The sequence below is a fragment of the Larimichthys crocea genome, chromosome XIII (assembly GCF_000972845.2).
Source record: "Larimichthys crocea isolate SSNF chromosome XIII, L_crocea_2.0, whole genome shotgun sequence".
Classification (NCBI taxonomy): Eukaryota; Metazoa; Chordata; class Actinopteri; family Sciaenidae; genus Larimichthys; species Larimichthys crocea.
Genome location: NC_040023.1, coordinates 43,965,475 through 43,981,493, shown reverse-complemented (window position 1 = coordinate 43,981,493; position 16,019 = coordinate 43,965,475). Strand labels below are relative to the sequence as shown.

At 41.7% G+C, this 16,019-nt stretch overlaps 1 protein-coding gene across 1 annotated transcript; it reads left to right on the top strand.

Moving 5' to 3' along the window:
- On the top strand, positions 1–15,041 carry si:dkeyp-120h9.1 (Y+L amino acid transporter 2-like). Its single transcript, XM_027286285.1, has 12 exons — positions 1–264; positions 2,441–2,773; positions 3,036–3,211; positions 3,465–3,607; positions 6,242–6,367; positions 6,841–6,985; positions 7,604–7,727; positions 9,208–9,311; positions 9,448–9,544; positions 9,656–9,805; positions 10,635–10,818; positions 11,265–15,041. Exons 2-12 carry the CDS (start codon positions 2,645–2,647, stop codon positions 11,357–11,359), a joined length of 1,473 nt encoding a protein of 490 aa, XP_027142086.1. The 5' UTR covers positions 1–264; positions 2,441–2,644; the 3' UTR covers positions 11,360–15,041.
- The last annotated feature ends 978 nt before the right edge of the window (positions 15,042–16,019 follow it).

The window sequence follows — 16,019 nt, the reverse complement described above, 5'->3', positions numbered from 1 at the left end:
CTGACGGACATCGGTGCGCGTGTCTGTAAAGTGATGTGTTATCGATCGAAGACAGACGAATAACTGATGAATATTCCCTGTTCGATTATCTGTCGCCGTGTCACAGCGGGGAGTGTCACCCAGCGTGATGATGATGATGATGATGATGATGATGATGGGGAGGAGGAGGAGGAGGAGGAGCTAGCGTCCAATGACTAGCTGAAGTTGGTGTGTGAAGCTGGGACACATGTGCAGCTGCTCAGGAATAACGACGACACAGCAAAGGTAAAGAATTTCATTTTTATTCTGTTTATGGAACAATAACGTACACGTTTTAACTTCAGTCCTGAGCTATTAAACGACATGCAGCCATTAAAGTGGGCATTGAGGCGGACCGTCCCCATCATGATATACATCACACTGACGTTAGCACACAGCACAGCATCATGTATGAAGCTAGCTCTGTTAGCTCCATGTGGATAGCAGCCTCAGCTAATGAACGTCACCGCGCTCAAACACGGTTTACCTGATGAGCACTCTCCTCTTTACTGTGTGTGTGTGTGTGTGTGTGTGTGTGTGTGTGTGTGTGTGAGGCCACCGCTAACAAAGCAAACACACCTTCGGGTCAAACGTTAGATGGCTCCAGATGCGTGTGTTTTGATTATTATGAATCACACATCTGGATTGATTTAACGTTAAATGAGAACATTGAGTCGCGCGCTTCAAGTGAAGGTTGACCGCGGAGTGAGTGAGTCCATCCCGGTCTCGCGCGCCGCATCCTTCCCGCTCTCTTCCTTCTTCTTCACTTCTGAAGAGAGGAAAGTTTTGACCGTGTCGGAGAGTGTTTGCTTCTCTGTGTGTCATTATTAGCCGTTAACGGCGGACTTGGTGATGAGTGATAACTCGGTGCTAGTTTCCTGAACTCGTCCACGTGTTTTCACCGTGAGCTCTGCGGTTAACTGAAGGTGTGAGTCATCGAATCATTTCCTCCAAACGTGTTGAGCTGTGAGCAGCAGCAGCAGCTGCAGCCATGTTTGCTTACACAGGCGGAGCAGATACCGGGACACACGGAGCCTACCCGACACACACTCACTGGCTGTTATTGGGATGGGCAGGGAGGTCAGACACATGTTGCTTACCGAGCACCAAAGTGATGGTCATGAGTATTTATCACACTAATCCATTGGTGCTAGGGACAAAATATTTCTAACAGTGATAATAACAATCATAACAGCATTAATAAGAGTTCTGCTGCAGAGGTTCTGGGGTCCACTGTTAGGACTGTGCAATATAACCAAAAGCTGTTATCTCCTTCACAGCTCCACAGTACATCTGTGGCTCTTGTTGTAGACCTTCTCAGATAACTATCATAGAAATAGGATGGATGCTACTGTAATCTTGAGTACACACTACAACCTGCAGTGTGCAGCCAAACTTTGCACAAGCAGCATGTTAATAGTTTAAATCAATGACCTGAAGCTCCTCACAGAATCTGGTTTAAGGAACGTAAATCAGAGACAGGTTAGATTGCTGAGATGAGGCTTATGATCCGACGCTGAATTCTGTACCGATGTACTCCCTCAATGCACAGCAGACGTTTTGACTTGTCAATACAAGTCGACTTAAAAACTAACAGCGGATCTGTTTCAAGGGTCTGACTGGTTGAACCAGCCTGCGTGAGAACAGCAGGAGGAACTCAGCAGCTATCTTTAATACAGCTTTGAGTTTCCTGCTGTGATGTGTCAAAATGTGCTGTGATGTTTAAAAAAAAAGGTTACTAACCTCCAACAAAGACAGACTGAGTGGATATGATGACTGATATTTCAAAGTACGGAGAGAATCCTTTCTGCTCTTAATTCATCTCCTCTCAATAAGAGAGGAGTGTAAATCACTTCTGTGACTAGTGACGGGAATCAAGAGCCGGTTCTAGTCCTCCGAGCTTATCAATTCCTTTTTATCTATGAAGGCATTCGGGCGCAAACTTACAAAAATAAGTGGCTTCAATTCACGAGTACAGGTGACAACACTGGTAGTTGTAACATCTGAGTCGAGTTGGAAACACCTTTTTACACCGCATAGGATTAAATTCCAGGAACACCACAACACTGCTTCTCAACCGAGCAGGACGCCGGTTACCAAGGTGTAGACGTCCTTTGTTAAATTAACATTAGTGCCTTCTTATGCTTAAGAAAACTAATGCTGTGCAGATGTTCTCACATTTCATTCATCTTCCATGATGACTGACAGACTGGTGTTCCAGACAGGTCGGGTTTGGCCTTGAGCTCCAGTTTTTGTCAGCTGTTTGCTACACTATGTTCAGGCTCTGAGATGATACAACTACACCAGTGTAGTTCCTCAGGAAAAACCTTTTAACCACCCAGATATGAATCAGTAAAGACACTGAAAATCTTATCAGTGCTCGTCCCTGTCTGTGACACTGTTCCTTTGTTTTTCTCTGTAGATCATCCCAGTGGAGAATCAACCATGACTGTTTGAGAAGGACTGGTTTAGTGACGCTCACACCTCCCCGTTTCTTGTCTTCGTCCACACCCTCTCTATTATTTAGTTGTTCTATTCTTCAGTTTCTGGTGCTGCCAGGAGTCCGCCTGTCCTGTTTATCACTTTCCTGTTCATCCTCGAGGCTGAAGGCTGTCAATCCCTCAAAATGGTCGCAGAGGCAGACACGGCGTCTCAGGGCAGCGGCGTGCGGCTGAAGCAGGAGATTTCCCTCCTCCACGGTGTCTGTCTCATCGTGGGAAATATGATTGGTTCTGGCATCTTTGTGTCACCCAAGGTGAGAGTCTCTGCTTAGTCAGGTCTTTTGGTTTTGATCATAAAATGTATAATAGAATTAAAACATTAAGTAATAGTAAGGGTTTGTTTTATAGTTGTGCTTAGTGTTAATACTGAGCTTGTCCTCGTCTTGATGCCATTGTTTGGACTGCACCAGAGATCAGATGACAGCTTTGACGCCATCCTGACCAAACTGGAACACAAACACGCACAATGATCTTTAATCATGCCAAAGTCTTCACTCTTTGTTTGTCACCCTGCAGGGAGTTCTCATGTACACGGGTTCGTTTGGCCTGTCCCTGATAGTGTGGGCGATTGGAGGGGTATTCTCTGTGTTCGGGGCGTTGTGCTATGTTGAGCTGGGCACCACCATCCGTAAATCTGGAGCCTCCTACGCTTACATCCTCGAGGCCTTCGGAGGTTTTGTGGCTTTCATTCGGTATGTAGTTGTTTGACTCCGTCTGTCTGTAAACACATTCTTTAACACATTATACCGCAAACAATACACAACAGAAACTCGATACTTGTGTCACATGTTATGGCATGAGGTGGAGTTCGACGTGCAGTACAGGGCATCACATTCAGCACAGTGTTGTTAACATAATAGGTAACTATTATTCAACCATATTTTTAAAAAATGAATAAAAAAATAAAATAACAATAATAATTCCAACTTATAAATTCTGCTGTAGACTGTGGACGTCGCTGTTGATCGTTGAGCCAGCGTGTCAGGCGGTGATAGCTCTGACCTTCTCCATCTACCTGGTCCAACCCTTCTACCCTACCTGTCCAGCCCCCTATGACGCGGTCCGCCTCATCGCTGCCGGCATCATATGTAAGTCTCTCCCTGCACTGAACTCAATGAAATGCTATATCTATACATGTGTGTGTACATTAGTGGTGGAATGACGTGGACGACTTTGTTTGATAGCTGTGGTGTGTTGGACAGTTGGTGTGTTGGACAGCTGATAGTCTCTTTAACCTGAGCACAATCAAATGTCTTTTTAGCCAAAAGCATCACTTTAAATAGACACAATCTAGACACAGTACAGCTCTTTTGGCCAGACACTGTGGCTCTGCTCTCATCACTTGCTCAGTGTGGATATCATTAATTGAACCTGAAATGTGGCTGCTCTGCAGTGCATTAGAGAAATATTGCTTAAAGTTTTTGGACCACTGGTGTACCCACAGTGAATAACAAAACAGAGTCATTTTGGTTTTTGAACCCCGACAGTGATCCCACAGGACTTTGTAAGCTTGTTGTGGATGGATGGTGCACTATAAGAGCAAAATCAAGAGGCTAGATTGATAAACTGTTGTAGGTCTAGGGGTGTGCGATATAGACAAAAAAATAATATCTCAATATTTTGGGGGATTTTGACAATAACGATAATTAGACAATCTTCTTTTAAATGTGTGTTTTTTAACAGCAACAATTGTTTCTTGTGGATGATGATATTAAAGGACACAATGTTTTAAAGGAAACATCAGTTTCTTAAATACTGTACAAAAACCAGAGAGAGATTTGTAAACAGATGTAATAAAACAAAGTCATTATTATTATTATTATTATTATTATTATTATTACAGTAAACTGAAGCTGAAATCTTTCCGACCAGGCACGGTATATATCTGTTTCAAGCCTTCTCTCTCCACCACCTGAATCGGCAGCATTTCTTTTTCCATATAACTGGTGATAGAATTTGTTACGTCTCGCCTTCGGTTGCTTTTTTTTGTCATAAGGCAGTTTTCTGTTGAAGGAGTCCGTTAACGTTTGTTGGCCGTGTTGTGCAGCAGGTAACGTTACCTTTGCCGAGTTAGGTTTCTCTTTGGCAGCTAGCTTTTGACATTCTTCGTATTCCTTCGTGTGGTTAGTCCGCAAGTGGTCAAACAGGTTGGTTGTCGACAAACTTTGCAGATTACTGTCTTTTGGGTAACATCACTCTTTTCAAAGCCAAAGTACTTCCATGCAACTAAAGTCGATCCACGTCTAGGAAGTGAATCTTCTGAAGCTGGAGCATCTGCAGGTGGTGTGACCATCTTCATGTTTAGAGGCATGCTAACCTGCCGGGAACGTGCCGGTGAGAGATCATGTGACCACCTAGGCCTGCTGCGGTGTGCTGCTGCACGCAAGTTACATAACTCTTGTTCGTCAATCGTTTGCATACTCGATAACGTAAATTTGCACATCGTTAAAACAACGATGATATTATCGTAAACGATATATATCGCCCACCCCTAGGTAGGTCTAGGTCTAGTAATGCTAATTAGGGATGCACCAAAAATTCGGCAACCGAAAGTATTCGGCCAAATATTGCAAAAAATGCCACATTTGGCTTTCGGTGAAGTGGCCGAATAGTGGCGTGACGCAGTTGATGCAATGAAACAACGTGCGCGGTGATCTGGCCACGGTTGCTGATTCTTTTCTCATTCACACACAATAAACCCACAATGCAGGATATAGGAAAAACACAGGCAAGAAATACATCATACCCTGCTCTTTCTCTCTAAACTACAGTGTCTCACACATGCGAGGTGCGTTCACGACCGTTGGAATGTTTATGATGCGTTCATAAACGTGGGAAAAATGGAAATTCACCGGAAATATAATAAAACTAAATAGTATTTCTTTCAAGAACAAATTGACAGTGATTAAAACAACATGGGCTTTCTAACAATATAAATGAAATAATAATTATACTAACTGGAAATTCTACTGGAATATTTGAAGGATATTAAATAAAGATTTACTTTCTTTGAAAAAACATGTCTACAAATTTATTCTAGGCTATTTATGCAATAGTAAAAAAATAGTGAAAAATTTAACAACCGCATTTCAGTTTCGGTTTTGGTATTCGGCCAACCATTTAATTTTTATTCGGTTTCGGCAGAAAATTCTCATTTCGGTGCATCCCTAATGCTTATGCTTGGTGGTTATTATATAACTAGATAGTGCAGACTGCTGTAACACTGACTGTGAATACACACAACCGCACTTCAAAGTATCCTTTAAGTCTGCTTTGCTTAGGGAATCAAAGCTTTCTGTTGCTGCGAGATAACAGCTAGCTACCAGGCAGTGAGTGTAGTTTGTCCTTACTCACACTGATCATTAAGAAAGGAATTATGTGGTTGGGCACGGCTTCAGACTTGTTAATGGTGTCAACAGTTAAATCTGGTAGCTAGCCTGAAGGTGGAAATCCTTCTGTCAGCTCTTAAAGGCGCACATGTAATCCCGTGGATCAGTAGAGATTGTGCTCTTCCCCTGTGTCAACAGAAGCTGAGACATGAATTCTTCTGCTCTTTCAGTGTATCAAATATGCCTCCAGTCCTCTCTTCAATTACTGTATTACAGATAATATTTTCTTAAGTGCATTTTAAAAGCTGCTTATCTCCTCCTCCCTCTTGTGTCCATGAGTCAGTATAAAGTCTGTAGCTTTGATATTGGTTATCTGCTCTCTCTCACTATCAGGTCTGCTGACTTGTGCGAACTCCATGAAGGTGAAACTGGGTGCTCATCTTCAGGTCATCTCCACCGTAGCTAAGGTGCTAGCTCTTATTGTCATCATCATTACTGGCCTGGTGAAGCTGGCACAAGGTACGATGTCACGTATGTCTTGAAATACTGAAGCTATTACTGCAATATTTCAAATGTTTGCTATACCTGCTGCTGCAGAAACAGTGCGGCTCAGATAAATTAAGCAGTTTTCACTAGAACCCATCTTATTATTATTATTATTATTATTATTATTATTATTATTATTATTATTTACGATCATTAGTGTATTTATACATTCCATGCCTGTTTTTTATACAAATAAAATTCAATATTCAATACTTATTGTATTCTTAATTTTGTGTTTGGCGCTTGTTATTGATGGTTTAAATAAGTGTTTTTGTTCTTTTTTTTGGTCCTATTTCTGAATTCATTCAGGCATATATCTTAGTGTATATAAGACATAAGCTGGTTGAATATTCCTGAAATATTTAGCCTCTGGCGATGAAAGCAAACTCTTTTTTCCTACACTATATTTTTGCACTGGATTTATCTAACAGTCTGTGTTGTCGCAGGTTTTGACCAGAACTTTGAGGACTCCTTCAAAGGCTCCAAGCTGGACCCGGGTAACATGGCCCTGGCCCTCTATTCAGCACTTTATTCCTACTCAGGCTGGGACACACTCAACTACATCACAGAGGAGATCAAAAACCCGGAGAGGTACGAGATATGATATTTCAGAAAAATTTGATTTCAATCCTGACTGCAGCACAGCTTTACACAGTGTACATTTAACCTACAACCATCAAGCTCTCACCTAGGGGTGGGCGATATATATCGTTCACGATAATATCATCGTTGTTGTTTTAACGATGTGCAAATTTACGCTATCCAGTATGCAAATGACTGACGAATAAGAGTTACGTAACTTGCGTGCAGCAGCACACCGCAGCAGGCCTAGGTGGTCAGATGATCTGTCACCGGCATGTTCCCGGCAGGTTAGCGTGCCTCTAAACATGAAGACAACATGGACACACCGCCCACAGACGCTCCAGCTTCAGAAAATTTACTTCCAAGACGTGGATCGACTTCAGTTGCATGGAAGTACTTTGGCTTTGAAAAGAGTGATGTTACCCAAAAGACAGTAATCTGCAAAGTTTGTCGAAAACCTGTTGCCGTTAAAAGCAGCTCGACAACCAACCTGTTTGACCACCTGCGGACTAACCACACGAAGGAATACGAAGAATGTCAACAGCTAGCTGCCAAAGAGAAATTTTTCTCTACAAATTTAAGATACAGCTGTGAGATTGAAGTTAACAAGTTAATTTTCCATTGTAGGAATCTGCCGTTGTCCATCGCCATCTCCATGCCTATTGTGACAGTGATCTACATCTTGACCAATGTAGCTTACTACGCTGTCTTGGATGTGGACAAAGTGCTCAGCAGTGAGGCCGTTGCTGTGGTGAGTATCATTGTTGGAAGAAGCGATGGACGAGCAGTCTGACTGTGCATACTAATGTCCAACCATTAACTCTGTTAGGACTCATCCAGATTGACAGCATCTGCTTTGCCTCACAGGAGCAGCAGGTTTTCATCTCTCCTTCCTGTCTTCTGCCTGTCATCTCTTTTAGCCTGGCTGGCAGCCACTGGCACTAGTGTCTGGTCGGTTCAGTTTTCTGTGACTGTTGGACTCGAGATGATGACAGGAACCTCATTTAGCTAAAGAGGTTAGCGCCCCACACAGGAACATGGAGAGGCTGATGATGTGATTAGTGCATCGGAGGAGGAAGAGTTGCACTCTCTGATAGACTCTCTGAGAGATAGAGATTTATTGGAGTGTTCATTCTACAGGTTTACTCACGTTCCAACAAGCCACGGGCTATGTGCGCTCTTGACTTTTAGAGACCCGTTTCCATGACTCAGACTTGTCAGACTCTGGTGAGAGTGATGTCAAGCTGAGGCTCAGGTGGTAGAGCAGGTTGCTTAGTAATCGGACAGTTGCTGGTGGCGATGGTGATGCAGCTGTGCTGCTCCTGATGAGCAGTAGGCACCATGCACGGCAGCTTCTGCCATCAGTTCACATCGTGTGGTGTGTTAATGTGACAGTGTTGTAACAGCAAATATGACACAGCACTTTTAAAGGCGCTGTATAAATACAAGTCCAATTACCATATTGATCTCAGGAGAGGATTTGATTGTTGAACTCAAACACACCACAAGGCACAAACATTTGAAAGCACATATTTATTTTGTGAACTGTGAGCTTTTTTAATTTGCACAGAAGTGCATATCAGATTGGTCTTCTTTATTACAATGACATCAACGTTGAGCTCAGGTTTTGGCGAGCTTTGACTTCTCGTCATGTGTTTCTGTTTTGAAAGCTCTCATTTGTAGCAGAGCACAGAGCTGCTGCATGCAGGCTTTTGTTACTCAGCTGCCTTCATTCATGAGTGGAGGAAGTTAAAAGCAGAAGTAGACAGTTTTTTTTAAGGAACCACGCTGACAATTTTGATAATCACAAATATTACCTCAGAAGGTAAGAACACATGGCAGGTTTTATAGCATATGTATTTTCAGGATGTAAGGTAAATGGTAAATGGACTGTACTTACATAACACCCTTTTAGTCTTCCGACAACTCAAAACTCTTTTACAGTACATATCTCATTCACCTATTCACACACATTCACACACTGATGGCATTGGCTGCCATGCAAGGTGCCAAATGCTCATCAGTTTGAGGAGCTAACCATTTACACACCGATGGCACAGCCTTCAGGACCAATTTGGGGTTGAGCTGCCCCCAAGCAGTCGTCAAAATTCTGTTTACTCAGTTTACACTTATTTGCTGTAACACTCTAATTGTGCATTTAAACGTTAAGGTCTTCTGATCTAACCGATGATCCATGTGAGCAGTAAGCACTCTGTTGAATGTCTCCTCAGACGTTTGCAGATGGGGTGCTGGGCTGGGCTCGATGGCTGATCCCTCTGTCTGTGGCCATTTCCTGTTACGGAGGCCTCAACTCCTCCATCATCGCTGCTTCCAGGTCAGTAGACAGGCGCATACCCATAGCTACTCTGCTTAGCATTCCCTTTAATGTAGATTCACCTCTCTGTTCTACAGAATCTCTAATGTTTTTAGTGAAATGTGAGCAAGCATGTTGATGCCCCCCCCCCCCGCAGGCTGTTCTTTGTTGGTTCCAGAGAAGGCCACCTACCAAATGTGCTGTGCATGATCCACGTTAAGCGTTTCACCCCAATTCCTGCCCTACTCTTCAATGTAAGTATCCTATTTTTGTAGATTTAGAAATTAAACTGTGTTTGAATGTTTTGTGTCCTTTATGTGTGCTTGTTACCAAAGTCAAACGGTGTGTGATTGTGTTCTTTTCAGGGCGCCATGTCTCTATTCTTCCTGGCTGTGCCTGACGTTTTCCAGTTGATCAACTACTTCAGTTTTAACTATTGGTTGTTCATCGGCCTGTCAATAGCCAGCCAGATCTACCTTCGCTTCAAAGCTCCTGATATGCACCGCCCCATTAAGGTAAAGACTGGAACGATACTGCCTTCCAGGCAGTTCCCTTTACATCATCATAAAGGAACGTGCTGAGACATGAGCTCAGTTCAGACAGTTTGCAGCACAGTGAAAAAATACTTCACTAACCTTAAGTGACGTGCATTCTGTGTCTGTGAGAAACTACAGCTTGAAACTTGCAGCTGCATCTCATTTGCAAGTCATATTAGGAACTTAAACCATGCGGTTACTACTGTGAATATTGTTTTATTATAAACACACACATCTTTAATAATTTGAGGCTGTTTAGTGCAGTGAGTGAGAGTTCACCGGCTCTTATTTCTATACCGTTCTCCTTCACAGTCAGTCAGTTTAATTGCAGCTCTGATAAAGTACAAGATAACCCGCTGGAACAAACCGGAATTTCTGGTACAGTTGGTGCAGCTGCAGCCTGTTGGGAGTGTATTTACACTCCTTCACGTATGCTTACCTTATTTACATTGTTTACCCATCAACAGTGCCTCCATCACAGGCCTGACCGCCCTCAGCAATGTCTTCAGTTATGATTTCTAACAATGTTAAAAGCCCATGATGATTTCAATCTGATGACTTGCTTCATTTGATTCTTACCATGAAAGTGAGTGCACTGCTTACTGCCTGAGCAATTAAGGGCCATCAGAGCCACAATGAAATCATCAGGGATGTGGTTTAATCTAATAATATTTGTTCATTTAATTGTTTGAAGCTTTGACCTCTATCTCCCAACCTTTTGCTACTCCCCCATTCTTCTTTTCTACTTCCTTTTTTTCCTCACTCTGCCCTCTGCTTATCCTCCTCTCTCCTCTCTGCTCCCCTGCAGCTGTCTTTGTTCTTCCCGATCGTTTACTGCCTGTGCAGCATATTCCTGGTAGTGGTTCCCCTCTACAGCGACACTATTAACTCTCTGGTGGGAATCGCCGTGGCGCTGTCCGGTGTACCGGTCTACTACCTTTGTCTCCACCTGCCGCCCAAATCCAGGCCAGCCTTCTTGAGAAAAGCTCTTGGTAAGAAGCTGCAGATGTCGTGGTGGAGCAGTGGTCAGCATAGTGGTCAAGCTTTTTAAAACAATATTTTATTTTCCTAAAAGCATTTTGTGTGTGTGTGTGTGTGTGTACTCGTATACATATACCATAAGCAGTGATAACATTCAAAGCCTTAGGACGGCTGTAAGCTATAAAATATCCCTGAATGGAAGTGTTTGTGTGATGGCGTTATGGAACATATCTGAAAGCAGCTTACTGGTCTTATAGACCGGCCGCCATAGGCGCAGTGGTGTTAAGAAGTGAGGAGTGATTGAGCTTAATGTTTCAAAGTTCAGTGTACAGTACGACACTAACCGGTTTTGTTACTGCCATCAAGGATTACCTCAGTGTAAGCATTCCTACTTTCAGCATGTGGACCTAAGCTTAATTATGTTATCTTGTTGTTTTTTTTGTTTTTATCACCACAGAAAAACTCTCTCTGTACACCCAAAAAGTGTGCATGTGTTGTGTGGCCTCGCCTGACATCGACCTGGACAACGTAGACCCAGACAAAATCGAATGATGGAGCGACAAAGGACTCTGTGAAATCCTGTACGGAGCGGAGGAAGAGGACGGATGAACACAAAGGACGTTGCAGACAATCAGGTTTTAGACGAGTATGTAGTTTATATCAAAGGAAGACGGGTGGAGAGAAGAGTTCTCTCTCACACACGAGCGATAGGAATAAAGAAGTGGGATTAAAATGTTGTAGATGAAAACCCTCCAATGCACAGCACAATACAGATGAACTCAGTGGAACTCATGTACATTAACACTCTAGCACAGTTTTTGGTTCACACGCACACTTGAGAACCTGAGGGATCTCAGACTAAACAAAACTTACAACCTGCAGATATTTATTCACAAACAGCTTACTGCAGAAAATACACAAGTGGACTTTAAAGATGTTTGTTGAATTTGTTCCATGTGTGGCATAATGTCATGTTGACAGAGTAAGTTACTGTAGCTCATGTGAATATGTGAAAAACGAGCCCAGATGGTTCCAAACCTTTTTTTAGCTGGTGAGTCTTAAGGTCCAGTGTGTGAGATTTAGTGGCATCAAGTGGTGAAATGGCAGATTGCATACAGCTGAATTACACTTGTGAAAGGCAGTGTTTGGTTTTGGCTGACTCTGTGGAAGAGGACAATTAATGTTTGTTCTGAAGAAACAAAAGTACACTTCTTATTTTCAGGTGACAAAACATAGTCATGCATATTCCATTCTGCCAATAAATCTCCTTAAATCTTCCACACTGGAGCTGTTTAAAATACAGCTTGTGTCTCCTCCTTGCAAAAGTCACAGGATGGTGACCAATTCAACCAAACATTTTACCTCTAATTTAAACATTTTTAGAGCTTTTTTTTTTTTTTAAAGTAAGCTTGTGACCCAGTGGTGGGTCCTAACACTGGTTTAAAGCTACAGACACACACACACGTGAAATCAACACTGGCAAAGCAGATTAACAGTGCGTGTTGTTGAAACCAGTAAAACAGACTACAATCTAGCAAACTGGTTTCCGTGTGCTGCGCTGCAATGCCCATGTTTCACCTCGACAGGCGACTGTCACTCATGTGATCACTAATAGTCCTTAGACCATAGTCTAGATGCTGAACGGTACAGACTCCAAGGTCCTCCCACTGCAGCAGCATCAGAGAGGTTATTTCCAGTGTCTGTGGTACTAATACATTTATTATAGTTTTTTTAGTTTTGACTTTATACATCATCTGTATGGGTATGGCAGCCAGTCCACATCCAAAAACATTGTTCTTGGACTCGTTAAAAGAACCTCTGTAAACTGCAGCAAATTTGCACACGTTGCATGTTCAGTTTTGTTTTTACTGTTTTCGAAAAGCTTTCTGCTGCGGTCAGACTACGCAGAATATCGGTCTGTTAAGATGGTCACTGTGTCAGATTGGGTGGTTCTAGTCATCCGTGCTTGACGTATCACATGACAAGACCACACATTGCTTCCCAAATCACGATGTACACAAACAGTAAGGTGTGTTTGTGTGATGTGGCCGCCCTGTCTTTGTAAAAATGTCTGAAGGAAAAAAAAAAGGAGCCTTTACTCTGTTGCAGAGCTCTTCCTCTCTTGTGTGGCCATGTTTACAGATGTTTCTTCATTGGGATGATGGGAAGCGTCCCAATTATGACACACCACACAAAAATAAAGGATTCCATCCTGGAACTCATTGACATTCCTGAACAGACCTGATGCCCTGTGTTAGGTTGGGCAGTAATTAGACTGATATTGTGTAGTCTGACCAAATGTTTAGTTGTGGAGGCGTTAGGATATAACCTTAGTGGAGAGGGCTGAAGCTTTTGGGACATCAAATGTCTGGCTGGTTGCAGAGCAAACGGAGCAATGATTTCTCCTCCTAGTTACAAGAGCACTGACTCAGGACAGATTGAATTCATCTGTGTGTAGTTCAGGTGTGTGCCGTCTGCCCCAGAGCTCAGAAGACTCCAGAGGCTTTGTAATCAGCCAGAGCTAGTTTAGGAGGAGAAAGAGATTATTCACAAAAGTGCTGTTTTCTTTTTGTTTTGTTTTTATATTTGGTAATCCAATGAATATGATCATAAATCTGTCGGCGTACTGCATGAAGCCAAATCCTTCTAAATCTTCTGGGCTGTATTTGGTTTCTGATGCCTCCTTGTGGTAGCTAACAACAACTTCCAGAGATGAGATGCTGTTACTGTCACCTTGTTACTTTGTTCTGTTTTCAATGCTTTACAAACACAGACTGGTGAGAGGAATGTAAAATGTCCTGGATGTAGAAAACATGACCCGAGACTCCTGGGTAACGTTGTTCTTCAGTCTTTGTAGATACAAACCTCAGGATCAACTATGCTGACGTGCACACGTTGTTGCTGATATTTATCTTTCTATTTTTACCCACTGTTGTCTTCACAGTTTGTATATCACGTGAGATGTTTAATGTAATGTTGCCTTGTGAATATATCACCAACCTGGACCATTAGAGAGTTCATAATAACCAAAGGTCTTAAAACAGGCTGAGAGTTGGACCATCTTTGTGAGTCTATAGCAAAGTGTCTCTGCTTTCTAGTGACAAAATTCCAACTGTAGTGTTTAGTCCAGCTAGAAACGAGTCTGTTGTCTTTGAAATGCTCCTTATACGTGCCTTCTGTGAGTAATCTGCCAAAGGCCCCGTCTATTGTTTTTAATATTGTAATGTTTTGTGTGTGCACACAGTGTGTTGAGCACAGTCCTATTCACGACATGTTGCTGTAGGTTTTGCCAAATGTTTTTCACGTGGTCAAACTGAACGTGTTATTAAGTTCAGTTGGAGATGTTCAGGCCTTAAGCATCTTAAAGCACTTCCACAACACCAGCCAACAGAAGAAGCACACATTAGTTTAACGTTGCTTTCACTAGGGCCGGCATTTAAACTAGACCGCTTTGTGTGTTTATTAAAAAGAGAACCACCATACATATATCTGCAGTAAAACTGAATATTTTAATGCATTCCTATATTGTTATGAAGTTATTATATACTCAGAAAACTTGGTGCAGTAAAATGTTGTGTGTGTGTGTGTGTGTGTGTGTGTGTGTGTGTCTGTGTGTGTGTGTGAGAGAGATTCTGTACTCGATGAATTGTATTAAAGCACTCGCTTTACTGATTGATTGTTTGTATTTATCATATTTTGGGCATGGACAAACCAAACTGCACAATATGCTATTCAGTGGAGGACGTCTTCAGCCCAGACAGAGGACGGAAAGTTCTGTTTTCATTTGAATAAAAGCGATCACAGGCTCTGTGTTTCACTGACCTGCAACCGCAAGTGACTGCCAGCAGACATTTTGAACCTGTGCTTTGCATTGGACTCTCTACAGCCACTAGAGGTCATGGTCTCATTACGCTTTATGAAATCCTGTCAAACTGCAGCTCAAGTTATTTTTGGTTCATTTAGGTCCAGCATTTGTTTTTGTAAACTGAATCTACAGTTTTCCAAACTTCAGTCTGGTCTTTCTAGAAGATCATTTCAAGATGTTCAATTATTATATTTCCTTTTTTTTTAGTGTCAAAGTGGGGCTGAAAGACTTAAGTGGTTAGTCTGACAGAAATTGATCTACAGTATTGGAACTCTTTTGGTTAATTGTTATTTTCCAACCAAAAATGTTTTAACATTCAGCATTGTTTCAGCTTAGTAAATTTGTGATTAATAAATGTGGTTAATTCAACATTTTTCTGATTCTGTTCTCCAATGAAAGGAGCGGATTATTGCATTATTTCAGTACAAGGAATCTAACTTACATGTAATAATTAGAATTATCAAAGTACTAACTATCGCAGAGAGGAGAATGATTTAATACTTCATTGTTTGTCCGCAAAATAATGCTTAACAGTGTTCTGAATCATAGCTGCAGCTGTCTGTATTTCCGCACATGTTTAGGGCCATGTTCAAATGGCCTTTTTTGCTTAGAGAAGTTCCTAATTGAGTGAAATGAGCCAAAATTAGGTAAGTAGCAACCATGATAACAGCTGTTCATATTCTCTAAATGTTCTGAAAGGTTCCTCACTTTTTCCTTTTTTATTATAACCTTTAGTCATGATGAAGGATACGCCGTGCCATCGTTTATCAAAGGAAACGAGACATTACCGCCCCACAAATGGTTGCAGCAGTAACATTTAAGTCAATGTGAGCATCTTAGTTTCACCACAGCAGACCTGTAAACGTAGAAACAGAGCACCTATTTTATGCTTGTGACACGATCCAAAACTTATGAAAATACTTGTCTGATTGGCTAAACTCTAAAATCCCTAAGTATAAATGTTTTCTTTTTCAAAAAGAAGAGAGTGGGAATATGTTAAGGTGACACGTGTAATGAATTTGAGTTTGATGAGTTTTTCTAAATCCTCCATTTTTGAACTGAAAATTAATTCTCTCTATTAATAGAAGAAAAAGTCAAACATCCCCGCAAAGAAACTTTATTGACTTCTCTAAATATAATTTACCCTGGCCCCTGGCTGAACAGTTTCTGTTTTAGATGACTTCCTGAGTAATTGATGGTATAAACTGAAAATATTCTTTCTTAGTATTCTTTCCTTATTTGAATATTATACAGCATTAAGTTTGTCACAGTATTATGTCTTCCTTGTGTTATAAACAACATAATATGATTTTAAAAAAGATCCTCATAAGTCAGATTCTCTGAGCA

Coding starts and splice junctions, on each gene's coding strand:
- si:dkeyp-120h9.1 (XM_027286285.1), top strand. CDS start 2,645: ATGGTCGCAGAGGCAGACACGGCGTCTCAGGGCAGCGGCGTGCGGCTG. Junction 9,545..9,655: donor TTCCTGCCCTACTCTTCAAT/GTAAGTATCCTA, acceptor TGTTCTTTTCAG/GGCGCCATGTCTCTATTCTT. Junction 9,806..10,634: donor ATATGCACCGCCCCATTAAG/GTAAAGACTGGA, acceptor GCTCCCCTGCAG/CTGTCTTTGTTCTTCCCGAT.